Source organism: Eschrichtius robustus, chromosome 1, assembly GCF_028021215.1.
Source record: "Eschrichtius robustus isolate mEscRob2 chromosome 1, mEscRob2.pri, whole genome shotgun sequence".
In the NCBI taxonomy this organism is placed as follows: Eukaryota; Metazoa; Chordata; class Mammalia; order Artiodactyla; family Eschrichtiidae; genus Eschrichtius; species Eschrichtius robustus.
In genome coordinates, this window is record NC_090824.1 from 95477074 (window position 1) to 95502499 (window position 25426).

The 25426-nt window shown below is 36.4% G+C and overlaps 2 protein-coding genes and 1 long non-coding RNA gene across 6 annotated transcripts in view; 2 read left to right on the forward strand and 1 right to left on the reverse strand.

Annotated features, from left to right (window-relative positions):
• LOC137769351 (uncharacterized) overlaps positions 1 to 25426 on the reverse strand; it is a 141837-nt gene that overhangs the window by 7590 nt on the left and 108821 nt on the right. For 2 of the 3 annotated variants that reach the window (XR_011074954.1, XR_011074955.1), the window contains exon 11: positions 14087 to 14176. This is a non-coding gene — a long non-coding RNA (uncharacterized lncRNA). Of the gene's footprint in view, positions 1 to 1456; positions 2370 to 14086; positions 14177 to 25426 lie in introns of those variants that run through there. The other variant, XR_011074949.1, reaches the window with a different exon arrangement.
• CTXN2 (cortexin 2) lies at positions 1828 to 10236 on the forward strand. Its single transcript, XM_068551142.1, has 2 exons — positions 1828 to 1936; positions 9934 to 10236. The coding sequence occupies exon 2, from the start codon at positions 9991 to 9993 to the stop codon at positions 10234 to 10236; it is 246 nt and encodes an 81-aa protein (XP_068407243.1). The 5' UTR covers positions 1828 to 1936; positions 9934 to 9990.
• Positions 14673 to 25426, forward strand: part of SLC12A1 (solute carrier family 12 member 1) — a 92506-nt gene continuing 81752 nt past the window's right edge. For both annotated transcript variants that reach the window (XM_068551082.1, XM_068551073.1), the window contains exons 1-2: positions 14673 to 14689; positions 15840 to 16449. In XM_068551082.1, the coding sequence (XP_068407183.1) occupies positions 16030 to 16449 (420 nt within the window). In that variant the 5' untranslated portion in view covers positions 14673 to 14689; positions 15840 to 16029. The remainder of the gene's footprint in view (positions 14690 to 15839; positions 16450 to 25426) is intronic.

Here is a 25426-nt window from a genome sequence, read left to right on the forward strand (position 1 = left end):
CTTTCTTAAGCTTGGCTTGCAAAGAGAATGGGTGATTGCAGATCATAGTATGGAAATATAGAGTGGCGCAAACTGTAGCATGTGTCTAGACAATGTCAAAATCAATCAAATGATAAATTCATAAACAGTTGGTTAAAACTGTGCAAATAAAATGGTTAATCTCTGAACTTATTTGAATAGAATATTCTTGCAACAGTCTAGAAACATACAGAGAATAATAGATGAAAGATAATGACCTCCTTTTGCATACTCTGTGGGTGACTGTACGGCCAGAACACAGTATCTCTAGAACCTTGTTATTTTAAGTTTAGTCCTGAGACTAGCAACCTCTGGAATCACCTGGGATGCTGTTAGAAATTCAGAATCTGAGACCCAATCTCACAGTTACTGAATGAGAACCTGCATTTTAACAAGATTCCCAGGGGATTCACATTCAATTTCAAGAAGCACTGCTCTAGTATATAGTACCAAAAATGGATGTGGCCCTTAGCAAGCTTAAAAAAAGAGTCAATAAAACCATGGCAATGAACATGTTCCCAGAAGAAGACACTTCTTCCACTCTCTTCCTTGGTGGGCCTATATTATAGGGTGTTTAATAGTTTTAAATGAAAAAGAGTAAGTTTTTTTGAGTATAGTCTTGTATGAACTCACAGTCATACATTGCGCATTTTTTGTAAGACCATGAAATTTCCTTAGTAAATACGCTAAATGAACATAAAGTTTGTCTTCACTTTATTATTGAACTATAGCACACTTTTACTTGTTTTCAGCATTTTTTTACATGAATAATGACCTAATTCTGCATCTACACTTTTCCCAATCTCTGAATAGTTAATAATTCATAAAGTCAATGATTAAGTTTTAAAGGAATCTACAAGTGTTTGCAACTTGTAGGTTCTGGATATAGTATCCAAAGATACTATAGAACCGGAACCTTACAACTGAGTTTGTTTGCCTGTCTTTGTTTTGTTTTGTTTTGCTCTCAATGTGGTTTAGGTTTGGTTTCTAAATATTCAACACCGTTCAGAAAACGTGTCTCACAACTTCCTGTGGGCTTTATCGGAGGGTTCCTCGCTTGCTGTCTTGCAGCTCGTCTGTGGGAGCTAGGTCATACTACGCAACGTTTCAGCACTACGGACAGCGCCTAGGCACCTACTCCTAAGAAGAGGAGGGGATGCTGTTGGGTTTGCATAGGCAAGGCGAAGGGTAGGGGAAAATAACTCCAAATGACGCATGCGGTCCCCAGTTAAACCAATACACCCGTCACCCACGTCTTTCCTTTATAGGATGAGAAGAAAGACGTAGGAATTTATTGCCTACTCCTCGACTGAGACTGCAGTCACCGAGCACAACAAAATGCCCGCGGCACAGCTACTGATGCAGACAGAAGAGGAAAACAAGTATTTTAACAATACATTAATTAACACCTCCACTGCCTTAGAAAGACAAACAGGTGATGAACTCCGATTGCTAACCTGCAAGTGTGATATGAGTGAAAATGAGCCTTCTTAAATTTTTTTGCAGAGCTGAAGACTATGGAGCCTGTTGCTGCCGTGGCCGGTTCCCTACCCCCTCTCACTTCCCACCGCTTCTCTCTCTCACAGACACACACGGTCAGACGCCCTCACATACGCACACGCGCGCGCAAATATTTACACACTGCCACATGGAAGAGATCCGTGCACATTTTCCTGCAAATATAACTCGCGCGCGCACACGTACTTCGCGGGCGCCCACGTCTTCTGCCCCTCATCGACAGATACAGACATTTAGACACGTAGGCCAGTAAGGCGCTAACCGCGGTACTGTGACTCCACGCAGGTTCCCCAGGACACGTCTTTTACACTGTTACCGAACCGATCAGCGAACACAGACAAACCTGCCAACACTTATATCTACTCGCTGGACTTCATCTCCATGGCAACAAGCATGGACGGTGAGACGCCTCTCCCTGCGGAGTAACTTTCTCCCCCTACCCTTCGCATTAACTGACAGGATTCTAGTGCAGGTCCAGATGAAGAGCATGTCTCCTTTTCTTGTATTTCTGAAGCTGGGGAGCAGGAAAGGAGGTGGGGAGGGAGGAGAGGGGGAAGGAGTCTGTAGGTCTGCTGAGTTCAAATTCTAAAGAAGAAAGAGCCCTCATGTTTCTGCTGATGCTGCTGACAAAAGGAAAGAAAAAAAAAAAAAAAAAGTGGATGTGCTGTGTGCTTGCTGATGTTTCTTCCATAATGTTTGGTAGGTGGTTTCTATGCTTCTTAAGTTTAATATGTCCAAAGAGAACTGGAGACAAACAAGGCAGAATGATAATGACAGTCCAGGTTTCTCTAGTGAGACATTTTGAGAATTTTCAGACCAGGTTTCCAGTGCTTCTGGGAAAAAAAAAGGAATGTCAGAGTCCTTGAGGAGCCATTCAAAGATTCTCTTAAGAGGGAAATTCTCTAAAGGTTGAAATCTGAAAGGTTGGGGGGAGGTTGATTTTGGCATATCTCAAGGTTTTGGATTCCTGGGGAGGCCTGAAATTTATGCACTTCATCATGATGACGACATCTGGGTTTGTTATTTAAGGTTTTCCTTTGATTCCAACATATTCCATTCCAAATTACTAACTAGCTCTGTGCAGATGTGGCCTCAATAATGTTTCTTTTTCCTCTTTTAATGGGATTTAATAATCTTGATATTTGAAGGGGTGTGTATATGGGAGAATTCATTATTTTTTAAGCTTGGGTTTTCCTATATGTCTCATTTCATTAAATTATGAATGTTCATATCATTAGCATTAGAGATTATTATATCTAATGACCAGTATCATAATAGTTTTCATCTAGAACACCATATTCCACTATAATAGTTATTTTAGATATATTGTTTGGAATATTATTAATAGATGAATAAACAGGAGAAAAAAAACCTGTTATTAAAATAAAATACAGGAATTTTTTTTTAATAGGCACATACTTTTCAATATTGGTTTCTGCAGTTACACATTGTTGCATGATTAAATGACTATATGTTTCTGAAAAGTAAATTTTTATATATCCAATCAATAAACTTATTTCACAGAAAAAAAAATCGCACATAACATTCATGTATATGAAAGTCTATAAATCAGGTGTAAAAATACTGTTATCTTTGCTTGACTACTTACAATAGTATGATTTGTATGACTGGTCATAGAAAGACTGTTTTTGCTTATTTATTGGTTACTAACTACAAGGCAGCTCAGTGAGATTTGGGCCTATTGGTATCTACAGGTATACCCTTGGCCCAATCCTATGACTCATCAGAACTTAGAAATCCCAGTTCCTGACAATTGCCATGAAGGAAATAATGTGCTTTCAACTCATTTTCTCATTTCTAGAATACCTAAACATTGATTCCAGTTAACACGGCTTGAGGTAATATTTTATCATTTGCAGTAGTACTACAGAAATATACTTAAATACTTCAATCATAAAACACACATAGACACTGATATTTAAACTGTACAATGTTGATAATTTTACCCATTTTTTGTGGCAGAGCATATTAAAGATAACTTTTACCACATAATTTTACACTCTACTCTTATTTTGAAAATTCATTTCTTTATTCTCAAATTTTTTTTCTCATAAGGGTTTATTTAGTTTTGTAACTTCATGGTCTAAATTCTCCCCTATTTCCTTCATTTTCTATTTCCCTATAAACAGGATATTAAGATGATATTTTCCCTTTGAGGTAGGCATTAAAATGTCTGTTTTGGGACCTCCCTGGTGGCGCAGTGGTTGAGGGTCTGCCTGCCAGTGCAGGGGACACGGGTTCGAGCCCTGGTCTGGGAGGATCCCACGTGCCGCGGAGCAACTAGGCCCGTGAGCCACAACTACTGAGCCTGCGCGTCTGGAGCCTGTGCTCCGCAACAAGAGAGGCCGCGATAGTGAGAGGCCCGCGCACCGCGATGAAGAGTGGCCCCCGCTTGCTGCAACTAGAGAAAGCCCTCGCACAGAAACGAAGACCCAACACAGCCAAAAATAAATAAATTTAAAAAAAAAAAGTATTAAGAAAAAAAAAAATGTCTGTTTTTCAGAACCTGCTAATTTTTTTTTTTTTTTTGCTTCTGTTCCAGAGATTAGAGAAAGTGAAAGAAATGTATCTTTTATCCACAGCTGTCGAGTAATTTTGGATACCTTATTAATTATGAAGAAATCAGTGTTGTATCTGAAGACCTCTATTGATTCTTAATATTTTGTTATTACTCTTATATCATATTATGCTCTATATTAATTGAAAGGTGCAAAGCTCAGCACACTTAAGCAGTATATTCTCAAAAACATTAGACTCGGTGTTGAAATGAGACAAGTCGTTCATTTAATAGAGCAAGCAAAATGGAAAGTTTGGGCAAATATTTGAAAAATTTAGGCCTGAAAATACTGGTATTTTAACCACTACATATATGGCTTAAATTCCCAAGGGTATCTATTTTCTGAACATGTTGTTAGGCAATTGCTTAGCTTTTTACTTATTCGCTTGTGTGGACACAATGCCTGCAGCAATAGCCAGACTTTTTTTTTTCAGCATTTGAGTACTACCCTTTCAGGTGTTCTCCTTGGCTTGTATTTTGTTTTCACCTTTGGTGTAAGGTAGAATTTTAAGATGAATATAAAAGTCTAAGTTATTCCTTTTAAGATATTAATAAAACATCTGTTCACATGAACTTCCAGGTCAAGTGTCCCCCATCTAAGTTTGGTGTATCGCCCTCCCTCCCACTTAAATATGGGACTTGAGAAGTGTTTCTATTAAAATTTTTTTAAATTAAATTTTATGTTCAGGTTTCAATCCAGAATTGCAGTCATCAGAATTGTCTTGAATCTTGATTCTGTGAGCTAACTTATAGTTTTCAGACCCGCCTTGTGTCAAATTTAATAATCATCACTTCAATGTCTTCAACCTAGTTACTGTTCAAAAACACTGAAGAGGATGTAGATAGAGTTAGACCTTTGTGATACTACATTAGAGAGCTGTCTCTATGATTACAGAGCCCAATTTTTATTAGGATACTTCAGTGAACTATGACTCTCCATAAAAATAATATTATCCAGGCATATCTCACCATCTTCCCCAAAAAAGATATCATGGGAGACTGTTAAATGCATTGCTGTGCTATTTGCATCAACTAAACCATGTCGATGTTATTTCCCTGATATTCCATGTTAGTAGTAAACTTTCCAAAAAAGAAGTGAATTTGGCATTACTTCTTATTAACCTCATCTTAACTTTTAGTGACTTCTTAAGTGCTAACAAATTAGCATTTAAATTAATCTTAATTAATTAATATAATTAATTACGGATTTGTAACAAAGATTAATTCCAAGTTACCAATATATAATTTTCACAATTTCCCATTGCTCTTTCTGAAAATTGAGACTTTGTCTGTCCAAGTCCATACTTCTGGCAGCACTCTCATGGTCAGGTATTTCTCAAAGGTTTTTGCTCATCAAGTTATAAATCATCTTATCCTGGGAGTTTTAACTCATCTAATGCAGCTAACCGTTATTCTACTACTTTCTTGTCTCCTTTTATTGTTTGATTTTGGGGTCATTTCTAAAGAGCATTCTACATGGGTTAAAAAGACAGAAGTAGATTAAGTACTTCTGCCTTTTCTTTGTCAACTGATACCATTAAACCATCTTGTACAAGTAGGGAGTTTAACGTGTTATTGGTCAATTTCTTTACCTGAACATATTGTGTATGAAATCCTCTCATCTCAAAGCCTTTGCAAAACTCAAACTTCAATGCTCTTCCTCCAGATATTTCCATGGCTCCCTTCTTGACATCATTCAGACTTCAGGTCAAATGTCATCTCCCTAGGGAAGCCTTTGCTGATTTCTTTAATTAAAGAAGTGCCCTTTATTCATTATCATTCTCTTTCCTCTTAACTTGCTTGCTGTCTTTCGTAGCATTTATGACTACCTGATATATAATAGATAGATAGATAGGTAGACAATTTTAAAAATAATTGAGTCTGTCTCCTCCTCCATTCATTATGGCAGGCGCACATTGTTCTGTAGTTCATCATTATAATCCAGGACCAAAAACAGTGCTGACATGGAGCAGATATTCAATATATATACTGGATGAATGAATAACTAAAATGTAATTGCTATAATCATTATTATATAATACCTTAACCTCATTCAGCTCCCAGTTTTTGTCCTGCATTTCATTTATATTGGTACCAACAATAGATAGCCAAAGAGGGCTTATAAACTAGCCACAAGACAACCATTTATCTGTTCTTCCAAGACAGTATAAAAAATGGTGACTTTATTCATTTACTAACAGTGGCTCCGTATATCCATTCATTGTTTGTACTCCTACCCAATTGCAAAAGCTCTTGAAGTATCTTAGCTAAGTATCTTTGAAGTATCTTACCCTTCTTAGCTAAGGGTAACCAGAGCAGCCAAGTAATAAAGAAGGCAAAGTCAGGGGAAGAAGGGATAATTATACCAGAAGTCTTAAGCTAACAAAGGCATTCGGATTGAATACAAAATTTAACTATCTACTTCCTGGTAGTAAACGCCAAAATAATATGATGGCTACATACCTTTCCATAGATAATAAAAGGGAACTAACAAGGCTGATAGAAAAGATCTACTTTCCCTACCTTTGAATATTACAAATCATTTGAGTCTTTCTGGGAATGCTATATTAATCAATTATTTTAAAAAACCAGAAATATTGAACTCTGAATGAGCTGCTGAATTTTAATGTGTATCTTCAAAGCTGATATTTTTTAAATCAAAGTTTTCTTGTTCATTTCATTTTAAATATGTTTTCTGAATTTTAAAAATTAGATTTTTTAAAACCAGAACTTTATTCATCAAAAATTATATTTTTCAATAAATTTAGTTTAATTCAATTCAAATATTTATTAAATACCTACAACATGCCAGAAACTGTGGTAACTGCTTGAGGAGTAGTTATTTTTCCATTAAAATAAGTAATTCAATTCACAGATTGCCTAAGACTCTAGGAACAAAACATTATGCTGTGTTTTAACGTATGACAGACATATAACGTATGTCTGCCACATGTTAGACAAATAGTAATATAAAATTTAAGGGATTTTGTATCTCTAAGTAGGAAAATACCTTGTTTTAATTTAATAGTGAAAAATGAGTCACGTGTTTTGTTGCTACAGCTAGAAAATGTCTCTTTTGGTTTGTTTGGTCAGTTGGTGGGTTTTTATAAGAATAACAGAGTCTGGTGGATTAATCACAAGCTAAGAGCCAACTGACTTAAGTCTTCTAATGATCAGTTATGACCCTGTGTACATGTCTACTTCATGATTTTAAAAAACATGTAAATAAATTTAGCTAATATCATAACTATACTCAGTTTAGGCTATTTCTGCATGGTGGCAAAATGAACTAGCCGAAAAATGCTCAGATCATTAAAACTGCCCAGATGTTTTAATTATAGTGATACCAATTGTTGCAGGTTAGGTTCCTCAGAAACCAGACTCTGAGGCAGAGAGTAGTGTGCAGGATGTTTACTGAGTAGTGCCCTTGGGCTCAACACCTGTGGAAGAGTGGGGAGTTAAGCAGGAGTGGGCAGAATTTGAACTGTGATGAAAGAACAGCCTTGGTTTTCCCCATGATGAACTCTAGAGCTAGAATGGTTCTTTTTTTTTTTTTTTACATATTTATTTATTTATTTTTAACATCTTTATTGGAGTATAATTTCTTTACAATGCTGTGTTAGTTTCTGCTTTATTACAAAGTGAATCAGCTATACATATACATATATTCCCATATCTTCTCCCTCTTGCGTCTCCCTCCCTAGAATGGTTCTTCAGAGTTCAAGATGGCCAGGCCTTTTTATTTTCACATTAATCAGTCATTGAAAACTGTTTGCTGTTGGAAGCGAAGTAACCTTGGGTTAACCTTGGGTTACAGAGAGGCAGCTCTCTGCTATTGAGACAATCCATGGAAGGAGCTAGCAGCTGAAGATTATCGGCTGGTAGCCCTCCCACGTGCTGGGCAACAAGTCCTTCACTGAAGGGAGTTTGTTTACTGTGTCCACCAGTAAACCAGGCTTATTGCCTCTTCTTACCTACATGTCCCAGGAAATAGTCAAATGGTATAGCCTAGCAAGGTCATGGCTCTTGTGAAAAAAAAAAATTCAACAAGTTACTTGGCTGAATCAGTCAAATGGTTGATCCAGCATCTCCATGTAGAAATATCCTTCTTTTCAGTTTGTCCACCCATTAAAAAAATGAACCAGAGGGTGTATGAATCTCAACAAAAGACCTTTAAATGACAAAGCAATAAAACTAAAGATTTGGTCAGAAAAAAAAGTTCTAGTTAAGTCCCAAGGTCATTAGATATTCAGTCCAGCCTCCCCTACTTTCTACAGGGTAAATTGTACAACAAGAGCTCAATCTTCAGAAAAATCACTCTGAAACACTTAAGTGATCTGACATTTTTAAAAATTAAAATATATTCAGTATACCATACTTATTAGGGTAGAAAAATGATTTGGTGTAAAGAAATTCAACAAATGGGGTTGAAACAACATTTTTTCCTTCTATTAAACAAAAAAGTCAAATAACCAGCATATCCCACAATGTACTGAATATTTCTAACACTTAAGGTTTGAAGACAGAGCTTTTTTGTAATCCAAACCAGTATGAAATAAATATTGTTTGATATTAACTCGAGTATAAGTTGGTGAACAATTTTGAAAGCTACAAGGCTTGTTCTTACTAATCACTCCCTTTCTCCACTCCCTACCTCCCATTCCTTGTTCTGTCTCAGTTGTTTTCTGAAAATTGAACCCCAAAGAACCTGAAGGGTCTGTCATTTTAATAAACACAGTTCTTAAAATTATCAAAAGAAGCAACAACAAAGACAAAAACACCAGCAGTCTATTATTCTCAGTTATTGGATGACAAGCTTTTTGGTGACAGTCCTCTCAAGAAGGGCAGCTGTGGGTTAGTAACCATTTAATTAACTAATCTTGATTTTTCATTAGTTAATTTAATTAACTTTAAGACAGCAAGTGGAAAAATCTATTTTGCTTCAATTCAACGCACACTTTTGGAACACTTTTGCTGTAGTTTTAGACTCTCAGTAGAGTAGGAGCTTAGAGATAGTGGGAATCTGGTTGGCAAGGGGTCTGGGGAGCTTGACTTGCAGCTGAATTTCATAGAAAACATGCTGTTTAACTTGGATTTTATGTCTATTTAGGGTGTGAGAGCCAATGGAGATGGTGGTGAGATGGTTAATGGTCCACAACTACCGCAGCTTGTTACTTGCAAGCTACTATGTTGGGTACTGCTCTTTTTAACATAATTTTAAAAACACAATTTCTCTTTTTAAGAAATTAGCATTTAGTGTATGAAGTGGTAGTGGAAAAGAAAATACAAGAACATAAGTCTAAAAGCTAAGGAGGGGAGTGAAAAAGAAAGAAGATATTACACCTATTTAAAAGGATCAGAACCTATCAGACAAAATGGCATTGGAGATAGACCTTAAAACACGGACTTTAGAGAGCTTGACCAGCTTACACCCTATAATTATTGATAGTTTTATTGATACATGCAAAAATGAAATGAAAATTAGATGACAACTTGGGTCAAAGAAGCAATGACTTAACCATCTCGCAATGAATCAAATGCTTTTAGGGTTAATTATTTGACTATTCCCCTTCATACTTGATTTTATATTTAGTGTGCATAGGTATAGTTTTGTGTGTCCACAAAGGCAATTCTTTAATTACTATAACAGAAGTAGCATCTCTAATACTAATTTGATCCTGATCCATATCTGATAATGTTTTCATATATCTTTTGTGAGTTAAGTCAAGAGAGTTTGAAAACTGCCAGATTTTACAAAACAATTACCTACCTAATACCATGTACGGATAAAACTAAACTGAGTCCAATTTTGTATCTAGGCCAAGAGGTGACTCCAGCAGGAATTCTGAAGAGCCAAAATGATGTGACAGTGAATAATGAGTAGTACCTACTGTGGCAACTCTTCAGCTAAGATGAGTGTCAATGAAGTGTCAGCTTTCTCGTTGACTCTGGAGCAAAAAACTGGCTTCGCTTTTGTTGGGATTCTGTGTATCTTCTTGGGACTTCTTATCATCAGATGCTTCAAAATCCTGTTAGACCCATATAGTAGCATGCCTTCCTCTACATGGGAAGGTGAAGTTGAAGAGTTTGATAAAGGGACATTTGAACATGCGCTTGCCTGAGTGTTCCAGCTTTATAGTTTTTAGGGTTATACCACTGGGGCACATGGTGGACACAACTGTAATTTCCTTCAGCGTTCTGGAGGAAGATCATTTCATTCACTGAATTCAATAAATGTGTACGGTTAATTTATCCACCATGCTGTGTAAGTGATAAACCATTGTTGGGGTTCCTCACTTTCCTCTGTCCTCACATTGAGGTTTCTAATGAATAGAGCATAAGGATAACTCCAGCCACATATAATGTCTTTATTCTTCCTGCATCTGCCCCTATGCAACACCCAGACACTCTCTCCATATTCCTGACTCTGGCCCCCTTGTTCTAGAGAATTAGGTGTCAAAGATAAGGACCCCTCAGTCCAAAGAATAAATAGAATATGATTTTCCTAATAATAGCCATAGGTCCACAATGTTCACAGAAACCCTACAAGCAACCATAGGCCATAAAGTTCCCCAAATGTCACAGTTTGACCCTTCTATTTCTTCTCCTTCTAGGATCTCTTGCAATAAAATCCCCTAGCTTGGGATCACACTGATACCCCCTCCTCTTCTCCTTTTATAAATAGCATTAAAAAGGGAGTTTTCATCATGACCTGGTGGAAACACGAAACAAGAAGTCCAGTCTCCACTCTGCCACCAATAGAGCTATCAACCTTGGCCAAGTCATCTTATCTCTGTAGACTTCATTGAGGAAGCTAACCAGAGGATTTTTAACATCCCTTTTAATTCTAGTGCCCTATGAGCTCTACAAATATACCTGGAAACCCAGGGATCTGAGATGAATGAGGATTTTTAAGGCATCATGAAAAGTTTTTCAGTTTAGGAGCCTAAACTCTGAGATTTGAATTCTAATGTTGCCTAGCCAAGAACAAGCCACACGACCTAGAAAGTTACCTAATGGGAACTTAAGTTCCATATCTGCAAAACAAGGATAAAGAAACCTATCCTGCATGTTTTACAAAAGTGCTGGAGGACCAAGTTACATATAATGAGTGGGAAAGTAATTTGAAAACCAGAAAACACGTTTTAAACATAACTTGCTATCGTTATTTATTATCCTTGTTGGTAATTGTTAAAGAGATTATCAAACCTTAAGAAGTAGTGGCTCAGTGTAAGTTATTCAGCCTCTCCAGTTTTCATTCTCTTCAGTTGATAAATTAAAAAAAATAGAATCATATAATTCTAAAATTTTTTCCAACTACAAAATTCTGACTCTCTGTAACTGAATGGAGGAATATACCAGGAGATAAATAAATACAAAAATATTTGTGTCACTTGAGAACACAGAACTGCCAAACACACCAAAAAAAAAAAAAAAAAGGATTAATATGTACTGAGAGCTGAGAGTTAGCACTAAATTAGGTGCTTTCCATTTATTATGAAATTTGATACTGTTATCAATCCTTTGAGTTTGCTACTACTATTTCCATTTTATTAGCTCAATTTCACAGATAAGGAACTGAAGCTGAGAGAGATTAAGTAACTTCCTAAGGTCACCAAATTAGGGAGTGATTGTATTAGGAATTACACTCTCATCAAAATCATAGTCATTGTTTGTAAATATCATGCTATACTCCCACACACTGTCCACAACATTTCTACATATCTTACAAATATGATTATTGCTCAGGTCTAAGGCACTCCACAGCCAGCTGTCTCAGTGAGAGTCCCTGACACTTTTCATCTCCTAGTAGATTTAGAACACATCTGTATTGGCTATGGATCTTCTGGACCAAACTCACACCTTAAGGAGACTCTTTGAACCCCAGTAGGTACTGGAGTGTCAGCCTGGGATACCTTGTAGCCAGTTCGTAATTTGGTCCAAGAACAGTTCATTGCGCCAAGTCAACGGGACACACTGAAAGCTGTAAATGTCCATGATGCTAGTCATCTCCTTTGTGACCCCGGCTTTTGAAGTACTCACTAAGATATGTGCCCAAGTACCAGATGCTCCCATTTGTCTCCCAAGGAAGACACCCAACAAGACCTTCCATTTTGGTGACTAGACCTGTGATGTTAACAAGGCCCCATCTTTATCTCAAAAAGAAAAAAGACCCCAAAAACCAAAGATAAGAAAACTTTGTGAAGTATGAGCATTGTTTCTGAAAGTTCAACACCCATAAGCTTTTCAGATATCATCAACCCCACCTTAATATTATTTCTAATCCTACTAAAGAGAAATTCTTTTAACCAAAAGTGTCTTCATTCATAGCATTTATTCATGGCCTATTGTGTACCTTAGACTTCCTGGGGGAAAGGGGAGGGGACGGAGAGGTTAGAATCAGTATTTTTAGAGCTAGAAAAAATGTGAGATATAAAGGATGGTTATAGCATGGAGAACATGGAAATTTCATGAAATGCTAACCCTTCTAGGAATAGATGTCCAATGTCATAGCCAGATTATCCCCTAGCTGCCTTTTCCCAAGAGCCCTGTCAAGGAGGACAAGAGAAAAGATAGACAGTACCTCCGGACAGTTTCCCCCTGTTACCTTACCCACCTGTCTGAAAGGCCTTTCAAGGTTGGTTTATGGATGGTGTAATAATTTCATCCATATACCCCAAACCATCTCCCATCTGCTCCAGAATGTCTGAATCCCCTTAATAGAGAACAAAGACTTTCATTTCACAGTTAGAGATAAAAAGCTTAGCGAGAAAATGTCTAGTTGATGTAAGACTAAGACCAAAACCAATTCACCCTACATTGTAGTCAAGTAGTCAGTCAGCAAGGAAAGAGGAAATTGATGGCTATCAGAGGCATTCATAGTCTTTGGTAGAGGGAAAAGGTTGAGGAATAAATAGATGGGCTCCTGAAAGAGGGCCAGAGTTGAGGGAACAGTTGAAGGAAAGGGAGACTAGAAGTGGCAGAAATAACTGCAAGTAAGTTCCCAGTTCCGCTACAAGGCCGGTGAATAGACTTGTCTTGAGTCCCAGCCTCATCTTAGCTGATCTAAATAACCAGCACCACCCAGCTGGTGGTGAGTCTGAAATGAGACTACTCCCTACACCTACCATATGGAAAGTCAGAACCCTTTCTTGAACAGATAAATGCCTTGTACCAGTGGCCTTTAAGAGCAAAATGAGTTATAGGTACCTGTAATTCTGTCTCAATTTCTGATACAGCCTCATGACATCAGCCTGACTGATTAGCATGACAGTTACCTGACTAAGAGCCTCTGAGGGGTTTTACTGAGGTATCTCCAGACTCCTTTCTATAATCTGCTATCTGTTCACCAACCCACCTTTCCCCCTGTTTTAACAGGCATAGTACCTATACCAATCTCTATTGATTCACCCCAGAATCTTGGATGCAAAAGTTATCAGTAACTTGTAAATATTGCCGATATAGTAAAAGCAAGCACTAAGTACAAACCGGTGCTTTCTAAAATTAGCACATTAACCCTTTATAAAATTAATTCATTTAACCCTCACAATGAGTCTACAACACAGCATTATTCACAACTGATTTTACAGATGAGAAAGTGAAAGGCACAAAGAGACTAACTAACCAGTGTTCACATAGATAGGAAGTGGCAGGGCCAGGATGTGAATCAAGCATGCTGACCCCAGAGACTTGCTCCTCATGTCTATATTACACCACAACTCTGCTGCTCAGGCAACTGGAAATCACTTGAATAGTTTCCAAAAAAACATGAGCAGGACTCCTTCAGTCATCCCGATTGAAAACCAGTGACAGAACCTGCACAGAGGAATTGTTTGTGCTGTCTTAATAATCACCACCTCACAGATTTGAGCAAAACCTTACCCTCAACAAAACTCAAAAACCAGTTTTGATAAAAACGTTTTGCCAGGTGGAGGCAAAAAGGTCATTTAGCAGTGCCGCTGGAAAACTTACCCATAGTTTGATTTCTGCTTGAAAGAGTTTTCCCATTAAGTAGAAATATTTTCAATAAATCGTTGATCATACTCTCAATCTGCTCACTTCCTGTGCAGAGAAGAATCAAGATAATATCTGCTATAAGCAAGATAAAATAATCTCAAATACCACTGTCTAGTTACAAAGTATTAGAAATTATCTCTGGAGGCCTATATTTTGCTGCATATCCTGAACAATAGGAGGTCTCTAGGAATCATGTGAAATGAGATGGCAAGATTCAATTTATTTAGCCTCAGACTGAAGCACTGCTCATATTTTGTTGGATGATTGCTGTTGAGCAATCCAACTCCCCTTATGAATTAAAGAAACTTTGTCTTCCTGTCTAAAAGGATTAATGGTTTACTCCTGGTTACTAGCTGATGTAGTACTTCAGGTTCTTCTGTGCTAATGGCTGGGTGGGGCCTACAGTATTAATCCAGGCCAATCATTTCTCGTCATCTTTTTCAAGGAAGATTTTAACCAATAAGAAGAAGCCTAAGGTTTGGGGGTGAAAGCTATGTGCTGCATATATGCCTGGGTGATGCTGAAGTAGGTTATGCTTCCTGAGAAGGCTCCTGGGTGGTAAGTTAAACATTTCTGGGCAGGGTAAAAATCATACTTAACATTAGGTCATAAAGTAGATTCTGAGGAGTGGAGTAAAGGTGAGGATGTCAAGGGTAATGAACAGAAGTGAGAGGTTCCATAAAAACTAAAGAGGTAATAGTTTCACTTATAATTGCTCCAGGAATGATTATTTGAGAGTTGAAGTTGAGATTTTTTTTTTTTTTAATTCAAAGAAATAGCTTTAATAACTGCTGGTGAGAAGCAAGGTTTTCTGGGTTTTTTAATTTATTTTTTGTATTTATCTATCTTTGTAGAACTTTCTTTGAAAAGCCAAATTTTAAGGTATCAATAAAGAGATATTATTCTGATGAAAGAATGTTCTAAGATGGGCTTATATCGTGGATTGTGAAAATGATTATGTAGTCTATCTCACAGTCAAATAAAAACCTCTTGAAGACTAGAATATTTCTTTAAAGGGAATCAGTAGAGCATAATTATTCTACCTAAATATAGCATACAACTTTATTAAGGACTGAGATTTATTTCCTTACCCTGAATACTCCTATTTTTTTTTTAAAGGTTCCATAATAGCATTTGTTAAACAAACAAATGTATGAACAAATGAAACATTTTGAAGGCTAGTAAAAGACCCAAGAATTCACAGAGACATCTTGACAGGATGTATATTTATAACCTGACAAGAATGTATGTTTTAGAAGTTTAAAAAATATTTTTTAAATGTATTCATTATATAATATATATTAATATCAATCACAAAATACTTGGCAGTTTCCACATTTAGTACTGTCAATGAACTCTGTTTCAGGCTGAGAATATTCTCATCAGCTCTTACCCTATTCAGTTGGTAGCGTTATATCTTTTCTAAAGTCATATTGAATCCAATCGCACTGAGTACAAGCAAATACTACAAACGCAGGTAACATTTTAATGACTCCATTGGAAATTCTGTTTGCTGAAGCAGGTCCCCAGTTATTTATTATGGGATTTAATTGCCCAGGTAACTACGGTTCCTGGACAGGTAATTTTTAAGGAAATGAATTTAAAATCGTATGTCTTACGAAAGAAAACTGTTCCCTCATACCCCCCAACCCTACTTAAATATATTTATATTATCTGGAACAAGTCTAATTTTCTTTTTCAATGACAGCTTTGAAGAACATTCTGAAGCTTGTATAGGAGACAATATATCAAGAATCTATTTATTGAGTTCTTCTGGAACAAAAGCCAGGAGGTCCCGAATGTAAACACATTAGTGTTTGTTTTGAGGAGGAAATCTATAGACTCTTTTTAAACAACCATAAAGCAGACAGCTTAGTTCAAAAAATCCGTTTTGGAAGATGTCACTGAACAACTCTTCCAATGTATTTCTGGATTCCGCGCCCGGTAATACCAATCGCTTTCAAGTTCATGTCATAAATGAGAGCCATGAGAGCAGTGTGGCTGTGAATGACAACGCCGACCCCCCACATTATGAGGAAACCTCTTTTGGGGATGAAGGCCAGAACAGATTCAGAATCAGCTTTAGACCTGGGAATCAGGACCGCTATGACAACTTCCTCCAAACTGGAGAAACTGCTAAAACAGATGCCAGTTTTCATGCTTATGATTCTCACACAAACACATACTACCTACAAACCTTTGGCCACAACACCATGGATGCCGTTCCCAAGATCGAGTACTATCGCAACACGGGCAGCGTTAGTGGGCCCAAGGTCAACCGGCCCAGCCTGCTTGAGATTCACGAGCAACTGGCAAAGGTAAGCTTAAAGGTACAGGAAAGTATCCTCCTTACTCCTTCAGGTGATCTCCTGCTCCTTACGAACACTATAAATATAAAAGTGTCCGGTGAAGAGGTCTATTGCAAACCGTCCATCTTACTTACACATCTGTCCCTAGTTCCCAATAAACAGAAGATAGACAAAAGTGCTTCTCAAATGTTTGCTGACTGAGGAGAGAGAACTAAAAAGTTAATTCTGAAAGTTAGGCAATATGTGCTATCTTGTTTACAATTATAGGCTATTCAATTCACACTTGGTTAAACATATCAAACTGAATACTAAGCTGGTTTCACCTTAGTATTAATGCCTCCACACCAGTTGTAAAAAAAAAAAAAAAAAAGTCACTGGTGTTTGCTGTAGTTAACACTGTTGTACCAGCCTTTAGTGCACATGGGTATTTTTTTATACTCTTTAAAGAGAGAGAAGCGATTTATAAGATTCAGCATTTTACCCCTTCTTCAAAACCTTGCCTGAGGCTCCTGAAGGCACTTAAGCATATAAAAGTAACTAAATTAAAGTACAGAAGCAGCAGAAGTCGCTACACTTTTCATTATTTAAGGAATATAGCCAGGGTTCCCAATCTGCTAGAAGCATGAGGCAGCACTTTTTCTAATCTTGTAGCAAATCATTTATAAGCTTAGTAGATTTCTTCTTCGGTAACTTGCTCTAAAATATGTTGATGCACTTTATTTTCCTGTTCTTCTGGACCACAGTTTGGAATGAATAGCATTCTTTATGGAATATAATTACTTGCTAAGAAGAATAATTAGTTGTCTCATATCTAAATGCAGTCTACTCTTGCCCAGGTTTTAAGGTAAGGAAAAAAAATGAGTGGAACAATTCCTTTCATAGTCATTCATTCATTCAACAATTTTTTAATTAAATGATTGCCCACTCTGGGAATTCTCGGAATACTGCTCTCATGAAAGATGCTAGTAAAGGTGAAAAGCTCCCTTTAGTTTCTGCTCATCCTTCTTTCCACAAGAAAACTTCTCTCCATAACCTGTTCCCCTTGGCTGCTCAGGGTCCCTGACTCTGGGTCCTACCACTGAAGACTGAGCGACTTCCAGAGAGGGAGCCATGCCCTGTTTCTTTACCCCTCTCTACACCAAGCCTTATTTGTGCTGTGTACTGTATTAGCAGCACTCTGCCAAATGGCTGCTTTCTTTATAGACACAAGATATAGATTTTATCTGGGATACCTGCTACTTTAATCAAAAGAAGTTAGCAATGTAGTGATTTCAGACAAAAAGGCAGCCCCCAGGAAGACTGTTGAGAAGCAGGGCAATGTGAAGTTCCTGGTGTTAAAGTGTCACTTTCCTTTTCTACGTGAGAAAAGGGGAAGGGAGAAGGAAAAGAGGGAAAAGAAGGTTGAGAGAAGAAGGCACAAGGAGTTTCCAAGATATCAAGATATGGGGAGGGCAGAAAGAGAAATTTAGAACATTATGAAGAGACTTCAATTTATTCTGAAGAGGTAGACGAGCCAAAGTTTTCATAGACCTGAAATTTTATTCCACGGTACCCTACCTCATTAATTTTTAAAGCTGCATCCTTTGTTAAAATTGCAATCAAAATTTAAATATTCTCACTTCCTTCCCCAATTTACAACAAAAGAAAATACAATTTTAATTCTATTAAAAAGAATTAAAAATTAATTCTATTAAAAAGACTGATATTCTAGAGAGAGGAAAGCAGCTGATTTGTAATTTCTAAAGCCACGGTTTATGTAAATCTTTATATAAGGGGAGAAAAGCTCTGAGGGCACTGCTGTTAGAAAACCATCTGAATGACTAAACGGGAGGAATGCAATAGCTGCGTCTGACAGTTTTGATGGCTGTTTGGGATATCATATTATTTTTGAAAAGATAAAATGAGACTAAGGACTTAACATTAACTTACAGTATTTTTTTCTCTCAGATATGAAGCAATGGCAAATTAAATACATCAAAAATTAGGTTTAGTCTCAATGCCCTGAATTGAGAACAAGCATAGTTTGAACAAGTATGGTTATTCTGAACAAGTAATTCTGAACAAGTAATTTAGTTATTCTTTGTGTGTACTTCACCTTGATTAAATCATGCAGAACTATCCACATAACCAAATTGGGAGCAGAATCGGTGTATAACCATGGAATCTGCAATGGGCACATTCCCACAGCCAGGACCATTCTAGTGTCGCTGAGCCTGTGAGCACTTATTCCACATGTTCTACTTCTGTACTCTCCTTCAGACATTAACAGTCTGGGCCTTCTTCAATTCATTTCTTCCTTGCTAGTGAATTTGATTCTGCTATTCCCCCTGCTTTCCCCCCGTCTCCCAAATAAAAGATGAAGACCTGCAGTATAATGTAGCTATGCTGCCACCTCCTTGTGGCCCTTGACAGTTTTATGGTAGTTCCTCAAAGCACAACTAGAAATGATCAATAGAACAAACATTGTACAATAATACTCAGACATGTCACTGATTTTGTATACAAAAAAATGATAGTGTTTACTTAAATAATGTAAGAGTAGAAAATAATTGACATAAGTTAGGAGATATTTTTTGTATCCCTAATATAATGCTTTAAAAGCCATGTAGGAATGGTACATTCATACTAAGTGGCAGAACAAATTTAGTCAGAAATCAGTTGAATTTTGTGAAAATCCTGGTTATAGCTTCCAAGTTGGAAAAAAAAATTATATGACAAGTTTGTCCTAAGAGGTAAAATGAAAACTCGGTTTGAAAGACATTATTTTAAGTCTCTACATTAAATAAAACTCTAGGAGTGATAGATACTGACAGAATTTGTAATCCCAGTGATTTGAGATCATAGTGAAGAAATCCTTTTCATTTTCTATGTAGTAAAGAGCTAAATGCCTATACTGGTGGCCATGAATTACAGATTTCTGGAAGCTCTGGTTAAAATCAGAAAAAAATGACTCCATCCCTTACTTGCAGTACTGTACAAGCTACATAACTTTGATCTTGCAGGATGCTTGTGAATATTAGTTTATATGCAGACGAAGTCTAGCACATTACCTATAATGGGTAGAAACTCAGTAAATGATTATTCATGATGGTTATGGTAATTTTTATACCAGATAATTTTTATTTTAAATTTTATTTAAAAAGTAAAATACACACTGAAAAATTATTTAACAAGTACTAAAAAATATATACTGAAATGTCTCTTATCTAAAGTAAACCTTCAGTTATTCTCTCAAAGGCAATTATTACTGAGAGTTTCTTATAAATCCTTCCAGAAGTTTTCTATGCCTATACAAGCATATAGGCCTATCTGTCTAACTTTTTGTCTGTATTTTTTTCAAACAAGTATTGGGACATATTTTACAATATTGTCCTGCACTCTGCTATTTTCATTATACCACATACTTTGGAGATCTTTCCACATCAAAACATGCATAAAGATTATTAGACATCTGGCAAAAAAATATCTAGTATTTCTACTTTGTAAAAATAATTCTTTTAGTATCCAACCTAATTCTTGTGCCCACCTTTTTATACACAATTCCTAACCTAACAGGGCTAACCAAAAGGGAACTGTTTTTAAGCCTTACTACCATCATTGTTGTTGGCATTTCAGAAAAATACAATTACAAAGGATTGAGGAAAATATACAGCCTTTCAATTAAAGTCATTGTTCTCATGTCATTGAAATAAACTGTCTATGAAAAGTATAAAATACTATGAAAATTAAGATATAAATATTATTATTTTTAATAAGCCAATTGCATAGAAACTGAATTAAAACAAAAACAATGGAATGACTTCACATTTGGGTCTTTAGGCCGTTAGCAACTAAAAATAATTTGTAAATAAAAGCATTAAGAGTGACTCGGGGAATTCCCTGGTGGTCCAGTGGTTAGGACTCGGCAGTTTCACTGCCTCGGGTTCAATCCCCGGTTGCGGAACTAAGATCCCACAATCTGCGAGGCCAAAAAAAAAAAAAAAAAAAAAAAAAAAGAGTGACTCGGTATAATAATAACAAAAATTTTATTGAGAAATTTTTATGTGTCAGACATTGTACTCACACTTGACAAATTCTCACTCAATCCTATGACAACCCTTCAATGTAGGTACTATTATTACTGCTATTTTAAAGATGGGGCAGGTTTTATAAAATCCTAAGGATCTTTAAGAAGAGAAAATAAAGACTTAAAGAAGTCAGTAAATTTCCAAGGTCAGGAGGCCAAGGTCACATGGGTAATAAGGTGAACCCATGGCTGCATGACTCCAGAGTCCAAGCTTTTTGTCACTATTTTCCATCCTCAGCCTACTCTCCCACAGAACTTTGCCTCAGCTCATTCGACAGCTATAGAAAATGGTGGAACTCATGAAGAAATCTCAACTCAGTCATGATGGGCTGGGCAGGAGATCCTAGTTTCTTCCCTGTTGGAGGCAGGCACTGTGGCAAGAGACCATGCTGCTTCTCCTACAGAATTAATTGTAGGTCTCAGTCATTTTCATTGTCATTATCAAAAGCATTTACTAGCCACTTATTTACAAGAGCTACTCTATAAAATGAGTTAAAGAGATTTGACCTTACTCTCTAGGATTCTATTTTATAAGTCAAAAGCCATAGTTATGGGTAGAAGTAAAGGACATATAATCAAGTTAACAAACATTAAACCACATAAATCAATGTATAAGTGCTTATCTTCTGTAAAAGAACAAACAAAAATCTACAAATGCTTTCTCTAGAAAATAATCTTTTCTAAAGCGCTTCAAAGTTCAAATTTGGAACTTTTGCATTAAAATTGGGGATATCCAAATTTGTAAATAATCAATAATTTAATGACAGCCAGATAAAATAGGCAATAAATGCTCTGAAGGCCAGTGATGACCAGAAGGTACCCTTAAAATATTTGTTAGAATGAAACTCTGCAACTAAGGATTCATTTGAATACTTGTTAGAGTTTCTTAGTACCGAAGACCAGTTCCCCTGGGAGCTTGCACTATTAAACTAATCTGTGGAAACAAAACAAAAAACAAAAAATGATTAATTTCACATTATAACTAGTTCAGTGATAGGTGGTGAATAGAATGGGAGTTCCCTTAAAGGTGCACTTGGAAAATGTTAAGAATCTTTTAATTTTATTTTCTCATGCTGGTTTATTATACATAGCTACCTTTTGGCTTCAGCTTTCAAAAATACAAGTCAATTTGTGTGTGAGCTATGTGTTTTCAGATATAATAAAAATACTGTGATTATAAAGTGTGACCACTGGTGGCATGGTGTATAGTAACTTTTAAAACAAGAAAAAAATCCCTCTCATTTTCATAATTTAAAATACTCCCCTTTACCACAAAGGGATAGCAACGTATAAACATAATAATATTGATCAATAAGATATGGAAATATGATTAGAATTACATATTTTTCATTCTGAAATGAACCTTAGGAATTATCTGGTCCTTATTGGGACTGGTTTTAAAATTATTCAGTGGCAGGGGTGTGAGAAGTTTAAGTGGAATAATATTGGCAATATGTCAATAATTGTTGAAGCTGAATGATGGGTACATGAGATATATTATTCTCCCTACTATTGCATATGTTTAAATATTTCAATAGTAAAAGAAACTTTAAAACAATGGGGAGGGAATCGCCTAGGCCTACATATTTATGGAACTAGTCCTATTTGATGGTCTAAGATCTCCACCATCCTGAGATTAAAGGCTGAAAAGTGGAAAACATATATCATAGCAAATATTATCTCTTTAGAACTTAAAGAATAAAGATATGTATTTTTTTTTTCTTTGATGATAGCTAGAAAGGCATTTGTCATTTTTCTGGGGTCTGAAAAATCACATATTTTATACTAAATAAAATAATTTAATCTTTCATCTTCTAGAAAAATCCATTAGGAATTTACTTAAACTGCATGTGATTGAATCTTTACTAGTTTATCAGTATTGGAGGGGGGAAAGTCCTTTATCAAACTTTTCTTTCTTTCTTTCTTTCTAACATACTTTATTTTACTTTCTCTGAATACTTAATGCACAGGTAAAACTCTTGGTAAATAAATAATCAGTCCCTACAGCTATGCAATTTAAAATGCATTTATGAAAGGTTGTGGGTCATCATATATGGTAATGGAGTGTGAACAAACAAATTAATTCGAAGCATGAAGGAAAAAAACTGGTTTCAGGTAGCAGTCATAAAACTTTTAGTCTTTGAGACTTTGGTCCCAAGAACATGCACCAGCCAGGAGTCTGCCAGCCACCGGTTATAGCTCACAGCCATGAAGTCCCCACAAACCCTCGACCTGAAGTCTCCTTCCGTACTCTGATGATAAGTTAACTTTATAATTGCTGTTTGGGCTTACAAAGGAGGCATTTATTAAAGAGTGAAACCAAGTTTTGCTTCGACATGTTAGAAGAGGGAGATGGCAAGCATAGAGAAATGATTTTGCCTTAGAGTAAACTACTTCAAAGTAAGATTTTCAGAAAACCCACTGGATTTATCCTCACTGGCAGTATCCAGGAAAGGTTAAGTAACTTGCTGGAGGTCAAGCGCTGAATTAACTGCATTGCCAAAACTAGATTCCAAGTCTCCTAGTCTATATGGTGCAGAGATTTTTCAGCTCCCACATGAGAGCAAGGAATGGAAATGGATTCTGTATTTATAAATTTACCATCAGGCCTTTATTGTCAATGGAAGAAATATACACTCGAGGAATTATTCCCCTCTGTGTTATAAATATATTTAAAACTTTGAAACTCTAGCAGGTTGAACATATTACCTAAGAGAGAGTTGAAAATCCTACAGTGACTCTATTTTTTAATAATTTAGAAAATTATTGCCTTACTAATTTCTATATATAATGATTTCCTTGACATGCCCTCATAGAATATTATTTTTGCTTCACATTGTGATGTCCCAGTGATAAACTGAAGAACTGTTAAACTGTAACCAGAAGGGTATCCATCAGATAGAAATGTTCACTTAAGGAGAAATTTAAAATTTCCCATTTATTCTTTAGCCTACATTGTAAGATATTGTTTTGCTTGTTTGTTTCTTGTTATTTTCACAATCATTGGTATTCTCATCAATCCAGATCTAAGGGTCAAAGTTGCTATCAGAATTCATCAGAGAGCAGAGCAATTTCCTGGACCAAACCCTCAAGTTCAGGTTTAATCAGGAAACATGGGTTTTATTCCCAAGATTGCCTTTAAAAAGTGAGTGACTAAAGCTCTGTCTCATGGACTCCCCAATTAACCCAGAAAAAGGAAATTACCTTCTCCTTGACTGAGTAGCCGCTGATGGTCTAGCCATGGGATCTTTTTTTTTTTTTTAATTTATTTAATTTATTTATTTTTGGCTGCATTGGGTCTTCGTTGCTGCGCGCGGGCTTTCTGTAGTTGTGGCGAGCGGGGGCTATTCTTGGTTGTGGTGCGTGGGCTTCTCACTGCAGTGGCTTCTCTTGTTACAGAGCACGGGCTCTGGGCGCACAGGTTTCAGTAGTTGTGGCGCACAGGTTTGGTTGCTCCATGGCATGTGGGATCTTCCCAGATCAGGGCTCGAACCCGTGTCCCCTGCATTGGCAGGCGGATTCTTAACCACTGCGCCACCAGGGAAGCCCTGGCCATGGGATCTTGATTAACTAGAATATTGACAATTTTAAAAGTTTTTCTCAAATCAAATCAAATAAATGAATCTCCTGACCAAGTAATCTCTTTAACATTCATGAGTATTTTAACACATTCCTCAATTCCTTGCTCTCATTGATTTTTCCAGTTATGCAAAATAAAAGCTACATTTGAACTACTCAGCTGCCTTATGAATGTAGAATCCTTTCAGAGAAAAATATAATTTTTAATTGACTGGAGAAGAACCTCAAATATTTCATCCATCTGTAACTGACTGTATTGTATAGACATGTGAGGATCCAATATGATAACTCTAGCCACATGTGGCTATTGAGTACTTGAAACATGGCTAGTACAAATTGAGATGTACTATCAGTGTAAAACACACACTGGATTCCAAAGACACAGTATGGAAAAAAAGAATGTACAATATCTCATCAATATTTTTATAATGACCATATGCTGACATAATATTTCATACAGATCTATTAAGTAAAGTATATTATTAAAATAGTCTGTAATTCAGGTCCCTCCTACAAGGTGGGGTGCCCCTACTGCTAATGAATATTTATATTATAAATATGGGAAATATGATACTCTACAAAAATGAAATGTATTTTTTAATGTAAGGATCCATATCTGACCCCAAGTTATTTCACTAATTTCTTTTTACTGTTTTTGAAGTACCTATCGAAAAATTTTGAATTACATGCATGACTTGCATTTGTGGCTGCTATAAATCACCAGTTTCTGCCCAGTTCAGCCTCAGTTTCTATGGACTTTGTTTATCCATATCTTACATTAATATGACTATATGATGTCAGCTTTCAATTATCTGCATAAATAAGGACTGAGGATGCTTAAGATTAAGATATTTCTCAGGTAATTCAAAACTAAATTTTAACTTTTAATTTCAGTTTCCTATGCCATTCAAATTTTTCCTAATGCTGTCAGAAAATAGTAAGATGATCTGACTTGGGATTCATTCCCTTTCTGTCTCTTATTTAACGTGGCCTGCACAGAGGAAACAGTGAGAAATGGAATACCCAATAGGGAAGGAAGAAAAAGAAATAGGAGGCAAGAATGGATTAAAAGAAGCTAGGTCATCTGCTTCTAAGTGGTAGAGATCGGGTGGCCTTCAATTCAATACTGTTTATCGATGGCCTGCTGAATGGCAGGCCCTTGGTTGGTACTGAGAAATAACCCATACCACCATCTTCCTCCAATTCAGTTCACATACAATAACTCTTATCACATTATATTACATTGGTTACCCAAGTAACCAACTTGAGTTTCTCTCAAGTCAAGAACAAACAACTCTCTAGAGTATTTTAAGAATACTCTAAACTTTTTTTTTTTTTTTT